Genomic DNA, 15334 nt, shown 5'->3' on the forward strand with positions numbered 1-15334 from the left:
CTTAACAAATGAAACCAAGACAAAAGCTATATACCAATAGATACCATTATCTTTTTGTATGTTGTTTTACTTAATGACATAATAATTATAAAATAATTTTGTGCTTTTATGATGCCCTCTCCCCTTGTATAAAGTAGTAATTTTAATATTGTCTACATAAATCATTTTTTAATTTCTCCTAACTTGTAATTACTTGAAAAAAATGGAAGGGATAACCTCATTTCTTGTATTATACTGAAAGTGTCTTTGTAAAATAGTCAATTTTTCTACTTTTCTTTTTCTTCCCTTCATTATATTTCTCTAATTCTCTTCTTCCATTCCATTTTCTAAACATATTTGATGGATTTCATTGTATTATCTTCATGTAGATAGCTGTAATATACTTAGAACTTCTTAATTTCACCCTCCTATATCTTCTCTTGAGGTTGTGTGTGTGTGTGTGTGAGTGATGTGAGTCTGTGTGTGCGCACTCATGCATGCACGTAGGCACATGTATGAGTTTGGGGGCTTGCACTTTGGGACTGGGAGCTGTTGCTGAGCTTTTGTATTCAAGGCTACTGTCTACCACTTGAGTCCCAGCTCCATTTCTGACTCTTTTTTGAGAGTTAATTGGAGATAAGAGTCTCATGAACTTTCCTGTACCAAGGGCTTTGAACCATGATCTGCAGCTCTCAGCCTTGAGTAGCTGGGATTACAAGTGAGCCACTGGCATCTATCTGGCCCTATAGCCTCCTTTATCTTTCTCCTGCTCATCCCCACCTCAGATATCTCCTTTTATGTTCATGTCCGTTTTTTTCATCATTATCATCATCATCATCATTATCATCATTCATCATCATGAGTGACATGATGATATCACTCATATCACATAAGAGTGATAACATGTGACATTTGACTTTTACAGTTTGGCTTATTTTGCTCTATGATGATCCTCTATATCAATTTGCCTGAAAGCAACGGAATTTTGTTCTTCTTTATGGCTGAATAGTGTATCATAATGTATAGATGCCACTTTATTTTCATTGGTTGTTGGGTGCCTGGCCTGATTCCACAGCTTGGTTATCGAACATAGTTCTGCAATAAATGTGTATGTACAGGGATTGGTCTTCTGTGTGGATTTATACACTTTTGGATATATGCCAAAGAGTGCTATTGTAGAGTGTTAATAGGTCTACTTTAGCTTTTTTTTGGTGGGGGGAGGTCCGCTTGTGGGGCCTGAACTCTGGGCCTGGGCGCTGTCCCTCAGCTCTTCAGCTCAAGGCTAGCGCTCTACCACTTGAGCCACAGTGCTGCTTCTGGCTGTTTTTCTTTTCTTTTTTTTTTTTTGCTTATGTGGTGCTGAGGAATCGAACCCAGGGCCTCAGGCGTGCAAGGCAAGCGCTCTACCAATGAGCTACCTTCCCAGCCCCTACTTTAGCGTTTTGATATACACTGACTTCCATAGAAGTTGCACTAGGTGGTTTCTTTCCCTGCCTTCTTGCCAGCATTTTGTTGGTTTTCATTGTAGCCATTATGACTAAGGTGAAATAGAATCTCAATGTAGTTTTGATTTGCATTTCCTTTATGGCTGAATACCCTCTTCCTATGGACTTCTGAGAACTAACTTATTTTTCTATTTATTAATTGGATTATGTATTCTTTGGTTGCTTGTCTTTTTGAGGTATTTGTTTATTAGATATTAATCTTTTATGAATAGCTGGAAAGATTTCTCCCATTCTGTGAGTTGTCTCATCATTCTGGTGATGATTTGCTTTGAATCATGATGATGAAGTATTGTTGTAGTTTGATTCATTTGTCAATTCTTGCTCCTAATTCCTGAACAATTGGAGTCCTGTTTTTAAAATGCTTGCCAAAGGCTATATTTTCCTTTTGTTTCTCTGTAGTAGTTTCAAAGTCTCAAGTCTTTCTTAAGATCTTCAATATAGTCAAGTGCTTGTGACTCATGCCTGTAGCCTTTAGCTACTCAGAAAGCTGACACCTGGAGAATCTTGGCAGAAAAGTCTGCCAGACTCTATCTCCAAAATAACTAGTAAAAAGTTGGACTGGACATGTGGCTCAGTGGTATAATACCCTCTGAACAAGCAAGCCAATGAGTACCAGCTCTGAGTTCAAACCTTGGTACCAGAAAAAAAAAATCTGTGATCCATTTTGAATTGGTTTTTGTACAAAGTGAGAGGATCAGGGTTTTCTTTTTGTTTTTGTTTTTCGCATATGGGTAATATATTTTCACAGCACCATTTATTGAAAAGTGTTTTTTTCTTCACAATATGTTTTTGTATCTTTCGTTAAAGATCACCTGGTTTTATCTGTGATTATTTTGGGGTCTTCTATTTTGTTCCATTGGTCTTCATGTCTGTTTTTATGACAGCACATTTTTTTTTTGTTATTATGGCTATGTAGTATAATGTGAAGTCTGGTACTATGAAACCTTCAGTGTAGCTCTTTTTTTTTTTACTGAGTATTGCTTAGGCTATTTTGAGGCTTTTGTGTTTCCATATGAATTTTAGGATTACTTTTTCTATTTTTGTGAGGAATAACATTGGAATCTTGATGAGGATGACATTGAATCTATAGATTGCTTTCTACAGATGTGTAGCAATTTTTTTTTTTTTTTTTTTTTTTTTGTCGGTCGTGAGGGCTGAACTCTGGGCGTAGGCACTGTTCCTCAGCTCTTCAGCTCAAGGCAAGCGCTTTACCACTTGAGCCACAGCACCACTTCTGTTTATGTAGTACTGAGGAATCGAACCCAGGGCCTCATGCATGCAAGGCAAACACTCTACCACTGAGCCAACTTCCCAGCCATGTGTAGCAATTTTTATGATATTGATTCTGCTTATTTATAACCAAGGGAAATCTTTCTGTCTTCTGTATCTTCAATTTCTTTCTTCAAGGCCTTACAGTTATCATTGTAGAGATCTTTCACGTCCTTTGCTAGATTTATCATTTACTTTTTTGATGCTATTGTGAATGGGGCTGTTTCCTTCATTTCTTTCTAGTCTTTTCATTATATACACTCTAGCCCTTAATTACTCTGTTTTGATCAAAATAGCCTCAGTTGAATGGAGTTACTGTTTGCATGTCAAATAATTTAATTTTTATTAGATAGTTGCTATAAACCTTTGTTATCTAAATGCATTTTTGTTAACACTTATATTTGCTAATGTTTTATATTATTGTTAATGTTTTTCAATACTAACATTCACCTGAAACAATTAAGTAGATTGGAAACTTGAGCATTGGTATTCATTATATTTAAAAGCATTATAGACATACCAACTTTCAATTTTGTCAAAAGGAACGTTTTGTAAAGACTGCCATAAGCATGCAGTCTCTGTCTTTGGGACTCTTTCAGTCTCCTATAATATAAAAAATGAATAAAACTTAAGAAATATGCCAGGCACAGGTGTCTCATGCCTGTTATCCTAACTACTTATAAGCCTTAGAATGTTGAGATCACAGTTTAAAGACTGTTTAGGCATGTAAAAATTGTCCACAAAAGCCATTGCCAAGGAAAAGCTTGACACAGTGGCATATACCTGTTATCCTACATACCAAATAGCCTAACAAGTAGATCATACTGGCATTTGCCTGTGTAGGAAGCAAAATCCTATCTGAAAAGCAACCAGCCAAAACCAAGATTGGAAGATGGCTCAGTGGAAGAAAACCAGTTTAGCAGTGTGAAACCCTGAGTTCAAATGCTAGTATCATTAAAATAATAATAACAACAATAATAAAGACAATCCATTAAGGTTATTTAACTTAGTTTCATGGAAAATAGAAACCATACTGACATCATTTTTCTAATTTTTGTCTTAAAAATTGAAAAATCTTTAATCGAGAGCAGCACTAATCCATGGTTCTTGTCTGACTGATTTCCCTTTACTTATCCTGGTTCCCATGAACTCTAAGTAACAGTATTATTTTTTCATAGCACTCACATCATTTTTGGTGCATAGTAGAGTCTCAGTAAATACTTTCAAAGGAATGAAGAATATTGTTGGTCCTTTTGCACCACCAGGCAATCCTTACAGGTTAGAAGTTCACCTTGTGCTGTTAGAGTTACCATTTAATATGTACCCTGTAATGTGGCAAAAATGTCCTTTGCTGGGGCTTTTGATAACTTCTGTCTCCTTCCTTAAACTTAAGGACTAGCACAACACCAAATTTCTCCTAGAGAATCTTTACAAGGTAAAATTTAAGTTATAAAGGGAATCCTAATATGGCAATGATGAGTTATTATTTCACAGAGGTAAGAAAACTAATTTTAATTTTGATCAAAAACCATGAGTATATGAAAGAAAGCTATGGTATTCCAGTGCTAACCTGATGGCTAGTAAAAAAAAAATCATGATTTCTTTTTGCTAACTATACTCCTCACTTTTTCACACTTTTTATTTACTTGATATGAAAGGAATTTTGCTTGCTTTTTATCTTTCTAGGAGTATTTATATTTAATCTTGGTAACTCATCCTAAATTGGATAACATAATTTTTGTTACTCAAGTTGAAATTCCAGTTGTAAAACCTATTTGAAAGTTCTTCAGAGCCTTCTCAATGACTACTCTAACATCTTGAAAATGTGTCCCAATGCAAATTTCTAGTCCCATGTTCATGTCATGTGAGAAGTTAGTGCCCTAGAATACTTTGAACTACCAGGCCCCCCTAAGGTAACAATCTTCTCTTAGATGAAGAAATTTGTTTTTAAACATCCATTATTCTGTAAATGAGGACTGTACTGTGAATCTTGACATTAAGATTTTGAAAAAGTATCACAAGCACTTGTTACTTTTAGGTAGAAATTTTCAAAACACTTTTAGAAAATAAAGTTTCTATAACCTATCTAGATTGAATGTTTTCCTGACAGATGTTATATTTACCATTTTAAAGTATTATTTAGGCCTAATAAGGAATATGTGTGTGTGTGTGTGTGTGTGTGTGTGTGTGTGTGTGTGTGTGTGTGTGTGTGTGTGTGTGTGTGTGTGTGTGTGTAGCTCAGAGGTAAATTTATAGAAGTTTTAATAATGTCTGTATACAGTTCTATTTGGTGTCTGTTTTTGTGAACTCTTTAAATTTTGAATTTGGGTAGGCTTTTTATATATGGGATGATATTTTGTAAAGCCTTTGAGGCTTTAACTATAGTATATTTAACTATAGTTAAATATATTATTTAGGGACAGAAACTTTAAAAGTATATCCCTTAAGAAAAAAATTACAGTAGTATTTTTTTAATTGGTCATGGGGGCTGAAACCTGGGCTTGGGCACTGTCCCTCAGCTCTTCATCTCAAGGGTAGCACCCTACCACTTGAGCCACAGCACCACTTCCAGCTTTTTTCTGCTTATGTGATACTGAGGAATCGAACCCAGTACCTCATGCATGTGAGGTAAGCACTCTACCACTGAGCCAACTTCCCAGCCCAGTATTTTTAAATATATATTTTATTGTAAAGATACTGTACAAAGGGGTTACAGTTACATGAGTAAGGTAATGAGTACACTTCCTATTGAGCATTGTTACCCCCTCCTTTGTTTTTGCCCTACCATTCCTTCCTTCCTAACATCTCCTCAACTTCTTTTAAATGCTTGTAAAAACCACTTTATAACAAATTACACTGGAAAAGGAAAGTTTTAGGTTTATATTTTGACTCATAGTAAATGTTCTTTTATAATGTTTTCTCTTTTTTCTAGTTGGCTAGTTCTCTGAATGGAGTTAAAAAATTTTAAAGTATTTAAAAACCTAATAGGACATTAGATGTCTTCTCTTCTTGGTAGGGGGCACCCTTAAGATGAGTCTAAAGCTCTATTCACTTGCTATCCCATAATACTGGATATTTGTATAATCAGTTAATTAGTGACTTCAGTTATCTCTCCATTCCAGATTACACTATTTTTATTACACATACACACAAACATATATATATATATGTATATGTGTATATATGTATAATTACAGCATTCTAGTTTAAATTAAAAAAAATATTATAGCACCAGTAGTTATGCTAGTTGACAATCATATATAAAAGAAACTGGTAATTTTGAGTATCTTCATCCAAAGCAAGCCTTTTTTGCCCAATAACTAAAACAGTTTACTTAGAGATCATATTAGATTTTTAGTTTAGAATCTAATAGCTTCATACAGTGTGAACAGAAAGAAATGTTTTGCATTTCCATAGTAGAATAAGTGTTGTAATTCTTCTGTGCTGAAGAGGGGAACCAAAAAATTATAATACAGGAGACCAGATAGTTCCAACTAGCAAAAGAAACATCAGTATATGTCAACATTTTCTAAAAACCAGGATTCTTTTTTGTGGAAATAGCCTACACTGGCAGACTAAAAATAATATTTCTGTATTTTTAGGCAAATATTAACTTTAGAAATTACTCTAAATATCCTTTATATATTTTTCAATTTATGTATTAAGTTCCCTCCCATTTCTATGCCTCCCCTATTTCTCTGTGTTTATATTTCTGTCTCTCTCTTTGAGACTTTCTTATTTTAAAATTATTTTCATTTCAATATTACAGTAGGCTTTAGAAATCATTTAAATAACAACACTTTATTAGTAACTGGGAAATTTTTGCTATTATATATTCTGGAGAGTAACAAACACATGTATCTCTCTTCTCCCTATTAATGAAATTCCTGTACACTATTGTAAAAAAAGACCCCTGTCAGAATTAAAAACTAAGATATTCTTTACTTGCAAAAATAAGAATTATGGAAACATATTTAAATAATTGTCCAAAATTGTCCAAAGTTATTGCCCCACTTTTAAAATTTTTATTGTTATTGTAAAGGTGAGGTACAGAGGGATTATAGTTTTGTAAGTCAGGTGAGTACATTTCTTTTTGAAGTATCACTCCTTTCCTCATTTTCTCCCAGTTTTTCCCTCCCAGCTCCCCTTCCCCACAAGTTATATAGTTCATTTTCAACATAATGTCTAGTGAGTATCACTGCTGTATTTCTTTACCCTTTGTCCCACCATTCTGTGTTCCTCCAAACAGAAAAACTTATATACAAGACAAAAGGTATAGAAAACAGCAATAAAGGAGAAAAAACAAACAAACTAAAAGCAAAATAACAAAAAACTTCTTGTTTTCATTTCTTGGAATTCATTTTGATAAGCATCATTTTAATATGATCATATGCTTTTAGTTATTGAGTCCTTGTGATCCTCTCCTGAGAATACTTTCCTTTGGTTTCACTGTGTGAATGTCTAGAGTCCTGTATAATTTATCTTGTCCAAGTGTATTTTTTGTCTTTTACCATCTAATGTGTTTATCTGTAGATTTATAGGCACATTTCAAGTTACAACAAATGAGCAAAACCATGCAACCTATGTTTCTTTGGGTCTAGCTTCCTCTGCTTAATATAATTTTTTTCCAAATCTTCCCATTTCCTTATGAATGTTACAATATCATTCTTTCTGATAGAAGCATAGAATTCCATTGAGTATACATACAACATTTTATTATTTTTGTTTGGTTGGTCATGAGGCTTGAACTCTGGGCTTGGGCGATGTCCTTGCAACTCTTCAGCTCAAGGCGAGTGCTCTACCACTTGAGCTGCAGCGCCACTTCCTGTTTCCTAGTGGTTTATTGGAGATAAGAGTCTCATGGACTTTCCTGCCCAGGCTGGCTTTGAACCGTGATCCTCAGATCTCAGCCTCCTGAGTAGCTAAGATTATAGGTGTGAGCCACCAGCACCCATCTATATACCACATTTTATAGCCCACCTTTTAAAGGACCTTCTTCAAAATCCTTCTTTCTTATGCTTCCACAGCAACATGAAACCTGATAACTCTTTTTAAATGATGCTGAATGTGAGTATTTTATGTAAGAGTTGACATGGTTTTAGTCTCTCTCTATTCCTGATCAACTTGCTTTTGCCTTCTTTCCCAGGAAGTGTGTAGAGAGCTCTGGTGCCTCAGCAAAAGCAACCGCTGTGTTACCAACAGTATTCCAGCAGCTGAGGGGACATTGTGTCAAACTGGGAATATTGAGAAGGGGGTAAGCTAAATGATTTACTAGCTCTTTGACATGTATACTAAACTAATATATTTCTGACCATAGTCAACCACTAAGAACTATTACTTAAAAATAACACATTTCTAATGTGGTTGTTGTTATATCTGGCAATATGTTATTTATGAATTTACAGGGAATAAAATTTTTTCATATCAGTTTTGTATTTCTGTTGGCATGTATATAAGCTATGTTTGTACCAAGAAAACTTCAACAACAATCTCATAATCATACCCCATAGTTTAGTTTTTATTTCAGGTAAATAATTCCTAGGAAAAATTATGTGACCCCCTAGACAGACTTATCGTCTAAAACCATTTAGTTTTCATTGGCCTAATTTTCAAAATTATTAAAACTGTTTTAAACAGGAGTAGAAATAGAGATAAGTGACAAAGCATTTTCTTAGCATGCATGAAGACCTGAGCTCCATCCTCAGGATCATAGAGAGAAAAGTAAGAAGTATTCAAATAGATAAGAATAGACATAATCTACTCTTCAAATTCTTTAGGAATTGTTATATACAGAAATTTTAGAATTTATTACTATTGAGTGAATTCATAATAATTACTACTTGTCATCTGTTCTTAGTTCTTTCTTCGATGTTAAGTAGGCTATTTTCAACAAAGATTACTCTGAATTTCAGCTTGCAATAGGATGTTTAAATAAAAAGAATGAAAGTTTTTGGGCAGCTGTCACAGTGTATTAATCTGTGTTGACGGCTTCATTCAGGACCCATGACCTAGTGCCATGTTGATAGCTTTTCCATGCTGGGTTTGGAAATGTTGGTAAATTGTTCTAAATATAAGAATTGATAGGGTTATTTTAAAAGGATTAAGGCTTTTTTTCTCTCCAGATTTTGTAAGTAGCCAATAAAAATACAGAAATCTTCATGCACTACTAAAAATTCTTTATTTTTTTTCACAAAGTAATAGAAAAATACTAGGAACCACATTCTTGAAACAACAGTGTAGGTTTACTTTGGAATCACCAATCTTGTCAATGACAAGTAGCAATTTACATCAATCTGTAAAGAAATATACAACTGTAAGGGGGCAAAGTCATGGTGAGAAACTGTTTATTTGTCATTAATTACTATTTAATTACTATTCTTGTGATCTATTTTTTTTCTAGAATAATGCTACCACTAGGCCTGATGGTTTTAAAATTACTCTTAAGCAAGCTCAGGTTGAGTCTGTAACTCTATAATACATATACATAAACAGCACAGCTCATGTGAATGATCAGATACAGCATGCCTAGCATGTGCAAGACCCTGGTTTTGACTCTAAGCACAACAAAATGTAAAAATCTTAGAGCTCTCCTAGTAGCATTCTATGAATTATGTAATAACTCCATAGTTAAACTATGAGTAGTGGCTATTGGAGAACACATGACTCAACCTCAACCAGTTATTTACAAGACAAATATATATTTAATATCTGGCTATTTGTATGTGATAATGAGGCTGTGAAATGTCATATGTTACACCTATCTGCATGGGATAAAGATAATGCATTGTTTGCAAATTACCATTTTTGAGAGATACTCAACTCTCTTAATATTAAAATTAATCATATTTAATATAAATTTAGAAATGCAGATAGGGGAAAAATGAAGTTATTCACATGCATAAATAAAATATGAAGAGAGAGAGAAATTGGACCATACATGATTTCTAAAGATTCACATTTTTAATCTGTGTCAATGGTGATCAACTTTTGATTCCTAATTTTGAGGTGTACAGTACTTGTGATTCCCCATGATTCTAGGAAGAACTTTTTTTTTTTTTTTTTTTTTTTTTTGGTCCAGTGGTGGGGCTTCAACTCTGGGCCTGGGCGCTGTCCCTCAGCTCTTCAGCTCAAGGCTAGCACTCCACCACTTGAGCCACAGTGCCACTTCCGGCTTTTTTCTGTTTGCTTATGTGGTGCTGGGGAATCAAACCCAGGGCCTCAGGCATGCAAGGCAAGTGCTCTACCACTGAGCCACCTTCCCAGCCCAGAACTTTTTTTTTTTGTCAGTTGTGGGGCTTGAACTCTGGCCTGGGCGCTATCCTTCAGCTCTTAAGATCAAGGGAGTGCTCTACCACTTGAGCCACAGTGCCACTTCCGGTTTTCTGAGTGGTTTATTGGAGATAAGTTTCATGGAGTTTCCTGCCAGGGCTGGCTTTGAACCGCAATCCTCAGATCTCAGCCTCCTGCATAGCTAGGATAACAGGTGTGAGCCATGGACACCCGGCCTAGGAAGAACTTTTAGACTGACCTTGGACCATGATTGTCCATCTCTGCTTCCCATGTAGCTAGGATCACAAGCTCCCAGTTTATTTTAACTTTTCATATTAAGTGGGTTTGTTACCTGAAGAAGTTTCTTAGCTGAGTAATCAGAATAAGAAGGTAGTATGGGTAGAGCACTAAGCGAGTTAAGAACATGTGATTGTGTAGCAATTGGTTCAGTATTGGACTCTTTACTTGAAAATGATAGAAAACCAAGAGTTTTGTGGAGATGGAATGAAATAATACCTCATGAGGTTTGTGTGGTTTCCCTTCTCCTCCTCATTACCATTGATTCTCATTTGCTAACCTCTTAGATGGTGATGGGCAGAGACATTTTTGACTGACTGTTTTAACTGATAGCAGAGGGTATCACAGAGAATAGGAATGAGTTTCTGTATCTCTGAGACGTGAGTGGAATATCCACAAATTTTTATCTTAAAAATGAGTTTCAAAACTACTCCCATCAGAAGAAACAAGAAGAAACCTACACCCTGTCTAGCCAGCAGAATAAAACCAAAGCTGCACATCGTTTTCTGAATAAATCTTTTTTCTTAAGGGAGGGGTTAGAAATATTGCTTGAGTGATAGCATAGACATATCCAGAGGATTGGATCCATGATGATCTCGTCAAATTCTGGCTGCAAAAGATATGGGATTCCTGCCCAGGGCACAGTTCCACAAATGTTCCATGTAAGCATGGGAACTGTTCCATGCACATTTAGCAGATGGAGTAAGAAATATGGCCAAAAAATTAAAAACTGATCTTTGCGTGAGTCCTGGGGGGTCTGACATCGCTATTACAGTCATTGGATGTTTGCCTGAATAAGGCATTCAAGGGTTGAATACGAACCATATGGTCTGAGTGGATGTGTTTAGGGACAGTAGCATTAACCAAAGGAAGAAATTTGATGGGCCCAGACATTGCACTGGTACTGTGTGTCCATGGGTCAGTGTTTTACAAATCAGTCAATAGAATTTTCAGCCAGAGAACTCTCCTTGGATATAGCATCAGCAATAGCCCTTTGGCCAGGAATCAAAGGGTTACCATATTTGATGAAATAGGAAATAAAGATTTAGATTGTAAAAACTTTAGTAGTAGTGTTGGCATTGTCACTGAACAGGAAATTAAGGATAATCAAAACTCAATCGTTGTACTCCCTGTTGATGACCACAAAGAAGGTTTCAAATATTTGGTAGATTGCCAAAAGATTGATATAAGGGCACTGCAAGACCCAATTTGAGCAATAGTCCAGCATTTAGGCTTACATATAAGTGACACAGATTCCTAATGTCTTTGATTGTGAAACATAGAGCTGGATTAGACTAAGATTATCATATGCCTTTCCCAAACACTGGATACATAATAGGACATTTTGCAGCTTTAGATCTTAATCCACTTAGGGCAGGATATACAATGTTTTGACTGGATCCTAAACTCTAAACACAAGAAGCAAAAAAATAGTAGTTCTTCCAGCTGCTCTAGAAAATTTAAAAGTATGAAATGACAAGTTCAGATTTAGAATTTGGGTTGAAATATAGCTTGAACATTCCCATACCTGTAGAGCAGAGAGAGAAGGCCTTTCAAGATGTTGTGCTTCTGTGAACTCAGCTCTGATGACTTGTATAGACTCTTCTATATTGAATCACCAATATTGCTTCTTTTAAAAAAAATCTTAGGATTTACTTAGTGATCTCTTATTCCAGATGTTGGCTAGACCTAGTCTGATTGTTACCGTGTACACCAAAATCAACCTAAAATAATTCAAGTTAAAAAGAAAAAAAACTTTAAAAATACTTCATATACTCATCTTGGAAATTTCCTTTGTGAGTTTCTGACACATTCCCAAAACTAGATTACTTAAATAGTATGTCTTGCTTAAAGAAAATCCCCTGAGATAGATCATGATATTTAACAATTCTTCAGAGAATAATATTATTTTTCCATGACTACTGTTTCTTATGGAAGTCTTTTAAAGGTTCACTGGAATATGCTATCTTTCAATATAGTGTTTAAAATATTTATTTAGTTTAGGAAGAATGTGAAAAGCAAGAATAAGAATATAAGATTTTATTCTGGGCATGTGATTGTCTCATTTCTTTCACCTTTGTGAGCTTATTAAACACACGTGAATTAGAAGAAGGAAGGCCAACGCATCCAATTTAACTAGATAATTTAGACCGATATAGCATAAGGTATTTAGAGCAATCTAAAGTTACTAAATTGACTAAAACCATTAGTAAAGACTAGAAATAGGTTTGTATATGTATATATAAATTTTCTAGCTTAACAAAATAAAAATATTATGCCTCTGAAAATTGTATGTTTGGAACTTCATGTAAAAACAAAAAAAGGATACAAGTAGATGATACAACACTCCAAAATTTTACCTTTATATGCTTATAGGATTTATATACTTCAATGTATTTTTTTGGTGCAATGTAGTTATTCTCTTCATTATTTCCACGTTATCCATTACATTTTTATATATACTAATTAATGCAAATATGTAAGAAAGTACCTCCAATCATCCAACTCATTTGTATGGATTTCTTAAAGCTCTTTTATTCAGTGAGATCATGTTTTCCTCTGCACCAAGGTACTTACTATCAATGGAAAGAAGTAGCAGAAGTTAGCAGGACATCCTTTCCTGTAAATATGAAGGGAGAAAACCAAACCAAACAAAACACAAAAGAACACTTTTGCCAGAGATCAAAATTAAACAAGATGTTAGGTTTTTAATTTATGTGAAAATTCATCTGCAATACTAATTTTTTAATGTTGTCTTACTCTAAACTACATTGGAATAAAAACCAAAACGAATTTCCATTTTATAGTTAGGGAAACAAAAGAAAATCAGGTGATTTGCTTTAGGTCCTGAGAAATTGCTAGAATAAAAACTGAAAGTACGTTTTTCTATATAAGATGAAGTTGTTTATTTGTAAACTGGTTAGTTAAAATATTAACAAGCTATTAAACTAATGACTAATCACTTGTCTACTCCTAGAAAATTGATACTCACAATGTGAATTTCTTAGCCATTAGTCTTTGTTACTTAAGTTTTTAATATAATAGTCATATTATAACTCCATGGGATTTATTAATACAAACATGAATTTATGCATAAAAAGTTCTTCTCACAAGCCATTTATCAAATACTATGCTGTATAGATATCAATGTCAAGAGCTCAGCACCATTCTGCAAAATAAATATTGTATATTTATCTTTTGCTTTAAGAATAAGATTTATATTTTAATGTTATTTTTTTGGGGGGGGGGTCTGGTCATGGGCCCTGAACTCTGGGCCTGGGCGCTGTCCCTCAGCTCTTCAGCTCAAGGCTAGCACTCTACCACTTGAGCCACAGCACCACTTCCGGCACTTTTTCTTTTTGCTTATGTGGTGCTGAGGAATCGAACCCAGGGCCTCAGGCATGCAAGGCAAACGCTGTACCACTGAGCCACCTTCCCAGCCCCATTTTTAATGTTCTTAAGGACCTCCTAATTCCTTTCTCTAAAGAATAATTTAAAAAGTGAATTAAAAAAGTGAAAATTTCCCTATATATCTGCAGTAGACTTAAGGTATAATCAAGGAAATCTGAAGTAACAGGCAAACATATATAAACCTGAACTTTTTTGGGGGGTAATACTAAGGATTGAACTCATGGAGCTTATACTCTACTAGTTGAGTTATGCCCCTAGTCTTGAATTTGACTTTCTCAACCTCTAGAGCCTCACACATTAACCATTTCTAAAAAAATTCTCTGTGATGATAGAAATGTTCTCTGATCTGCTGTATTCAACATAGTAACTATTAGCCACGTGCAGCTATGGTAGCCTTGAAATGTGGCTAGTGGTCCCAGGGAACTGGATTTCTTTCTTTTCATTAAACTAACTATTCCTATGCCAGGCTTTTACATTCTAAGGAGGGGGCCGGGGGAAGACATGCTTTGAATGATAAACAGGATAAAAAGTTCTTCTCACAAGCAGTGCTAAATGGTAAGAGAGAACTGAAACAGAATGACACACTGTTATATCCTGGTATAAAGGGGAGTGGGCTCACAACAAAGTAGTCCAGGAGCCTTGTTTGTTGAGATGATCCTTGATCTGAGACTGAATGAGAACCCAGCAATATAAAGAACTGGGAGATGGGCATGGTGGTATATCCTTTTAATCTGAGGACTAAAGGGGTTGAACCAAAAGGTTCACAAGTTCAAGACAGCCTGGGCTATGTGGGTATATCCTGTCTCAAAAAAGATGAAACATCAAAATAAAAAAGGCTGGGGTGTGGTGGCTTAGTGGTAGAGGGGTTGCCTAGTGTGCATGAAAGCTTACATTTCTTTCTATCATTTTCATCATTATAAGGATCAAAATATAAAACAATTATAAAATAAAAATAAAGAGGCAGGTACTACCAAAAGGATTAGAAAATGCAAATACATCACGAGTAGTTAGGAAACAAGCTTTATGTATTTTAAAAAAAAGTCAATGTCTGGAACTGTCAGTGCAAAGGAGATAGTCTGAAGAAAGCAGGTGCTAGTCAGTACGTCCTCTAAAGCAGGGATAAGGGAAGTAGGAAACACTGAAATATTCTTATCAAAAAAAGTGATATGGTATGATAAGTGGTTTTATTTATTTATTCATTTTTGGGGTCGGGTCGTGGACCCTGAACTCTGGGCCTGGGCGCTGTCCCTCAGCTCTTCAGATCAAGGCTAGTGCTCTATCACTTGAGCCACAGCGCCACTTCCGGCTTTTTTCTTATGTGGTGCTGAGGAATCGAACCCAGAGCCTCAAGCATGCAAGGCAAGTGCTCTCCCACTGAGCCATCTTCTCAACCCATGATAAGTGTTTTAAAAAGATACCTCTATGTGCTGTCTGTAACATAAGTTCCAACAGTAAAAAGAAGACTGAGTGGCCAGGCTACAAGCTACTCCATTTGCCTGTTGTTTTGGGGTGGTAGCAATGAAGAATGAGAAAAGTGAAAGAATTTCAGATATATCTTGGGAGCAAAAAAATCACTAAGTTAGTGATAGAATTAGCATCACAAA

The 15334-nt window shown here is 35.2% G+C and overlaps 1 protein-coding gene across 1 annotated transcript in view; it reads left to right on the forward strand.

Moving 5' to 3' along the window:
• LOC138833027 (A disintegrin and metalloproteinase with thrombospondin motifs 6) overlaps positions 1-15334 on the forward strand; it is a 209476-nt gene that overhangs the window by 102640 nt on the left and 91502 nt on the right. The window contains exon 12 of the mRNA XM_070031386.1: positions 7900-8007. Coding sequence (XP_069887487.1) covers positions 7900-8007 — 108 coding nt within the window. The remainder of the gene's footprint in view (positions 1-7899; positions 8008-15334) is intronic.

This window comes from Dipodomys merriami, unplaced genomic scaffold, assembly GCF_024711535.1.
Source record: "Dipodomys merriami isolate MVZ:Mamm:240054 unplaced genomic scaffold, mDipMer1.0.p SCAF_20, whole genome shotgun sequence".
NCBI classification, from domain to species: Eukaryota; Metazoa; Chordata; class Mammalia; order Rodentia; family Heteromyidae; genus Dipodomys; species Dipodomys merriami.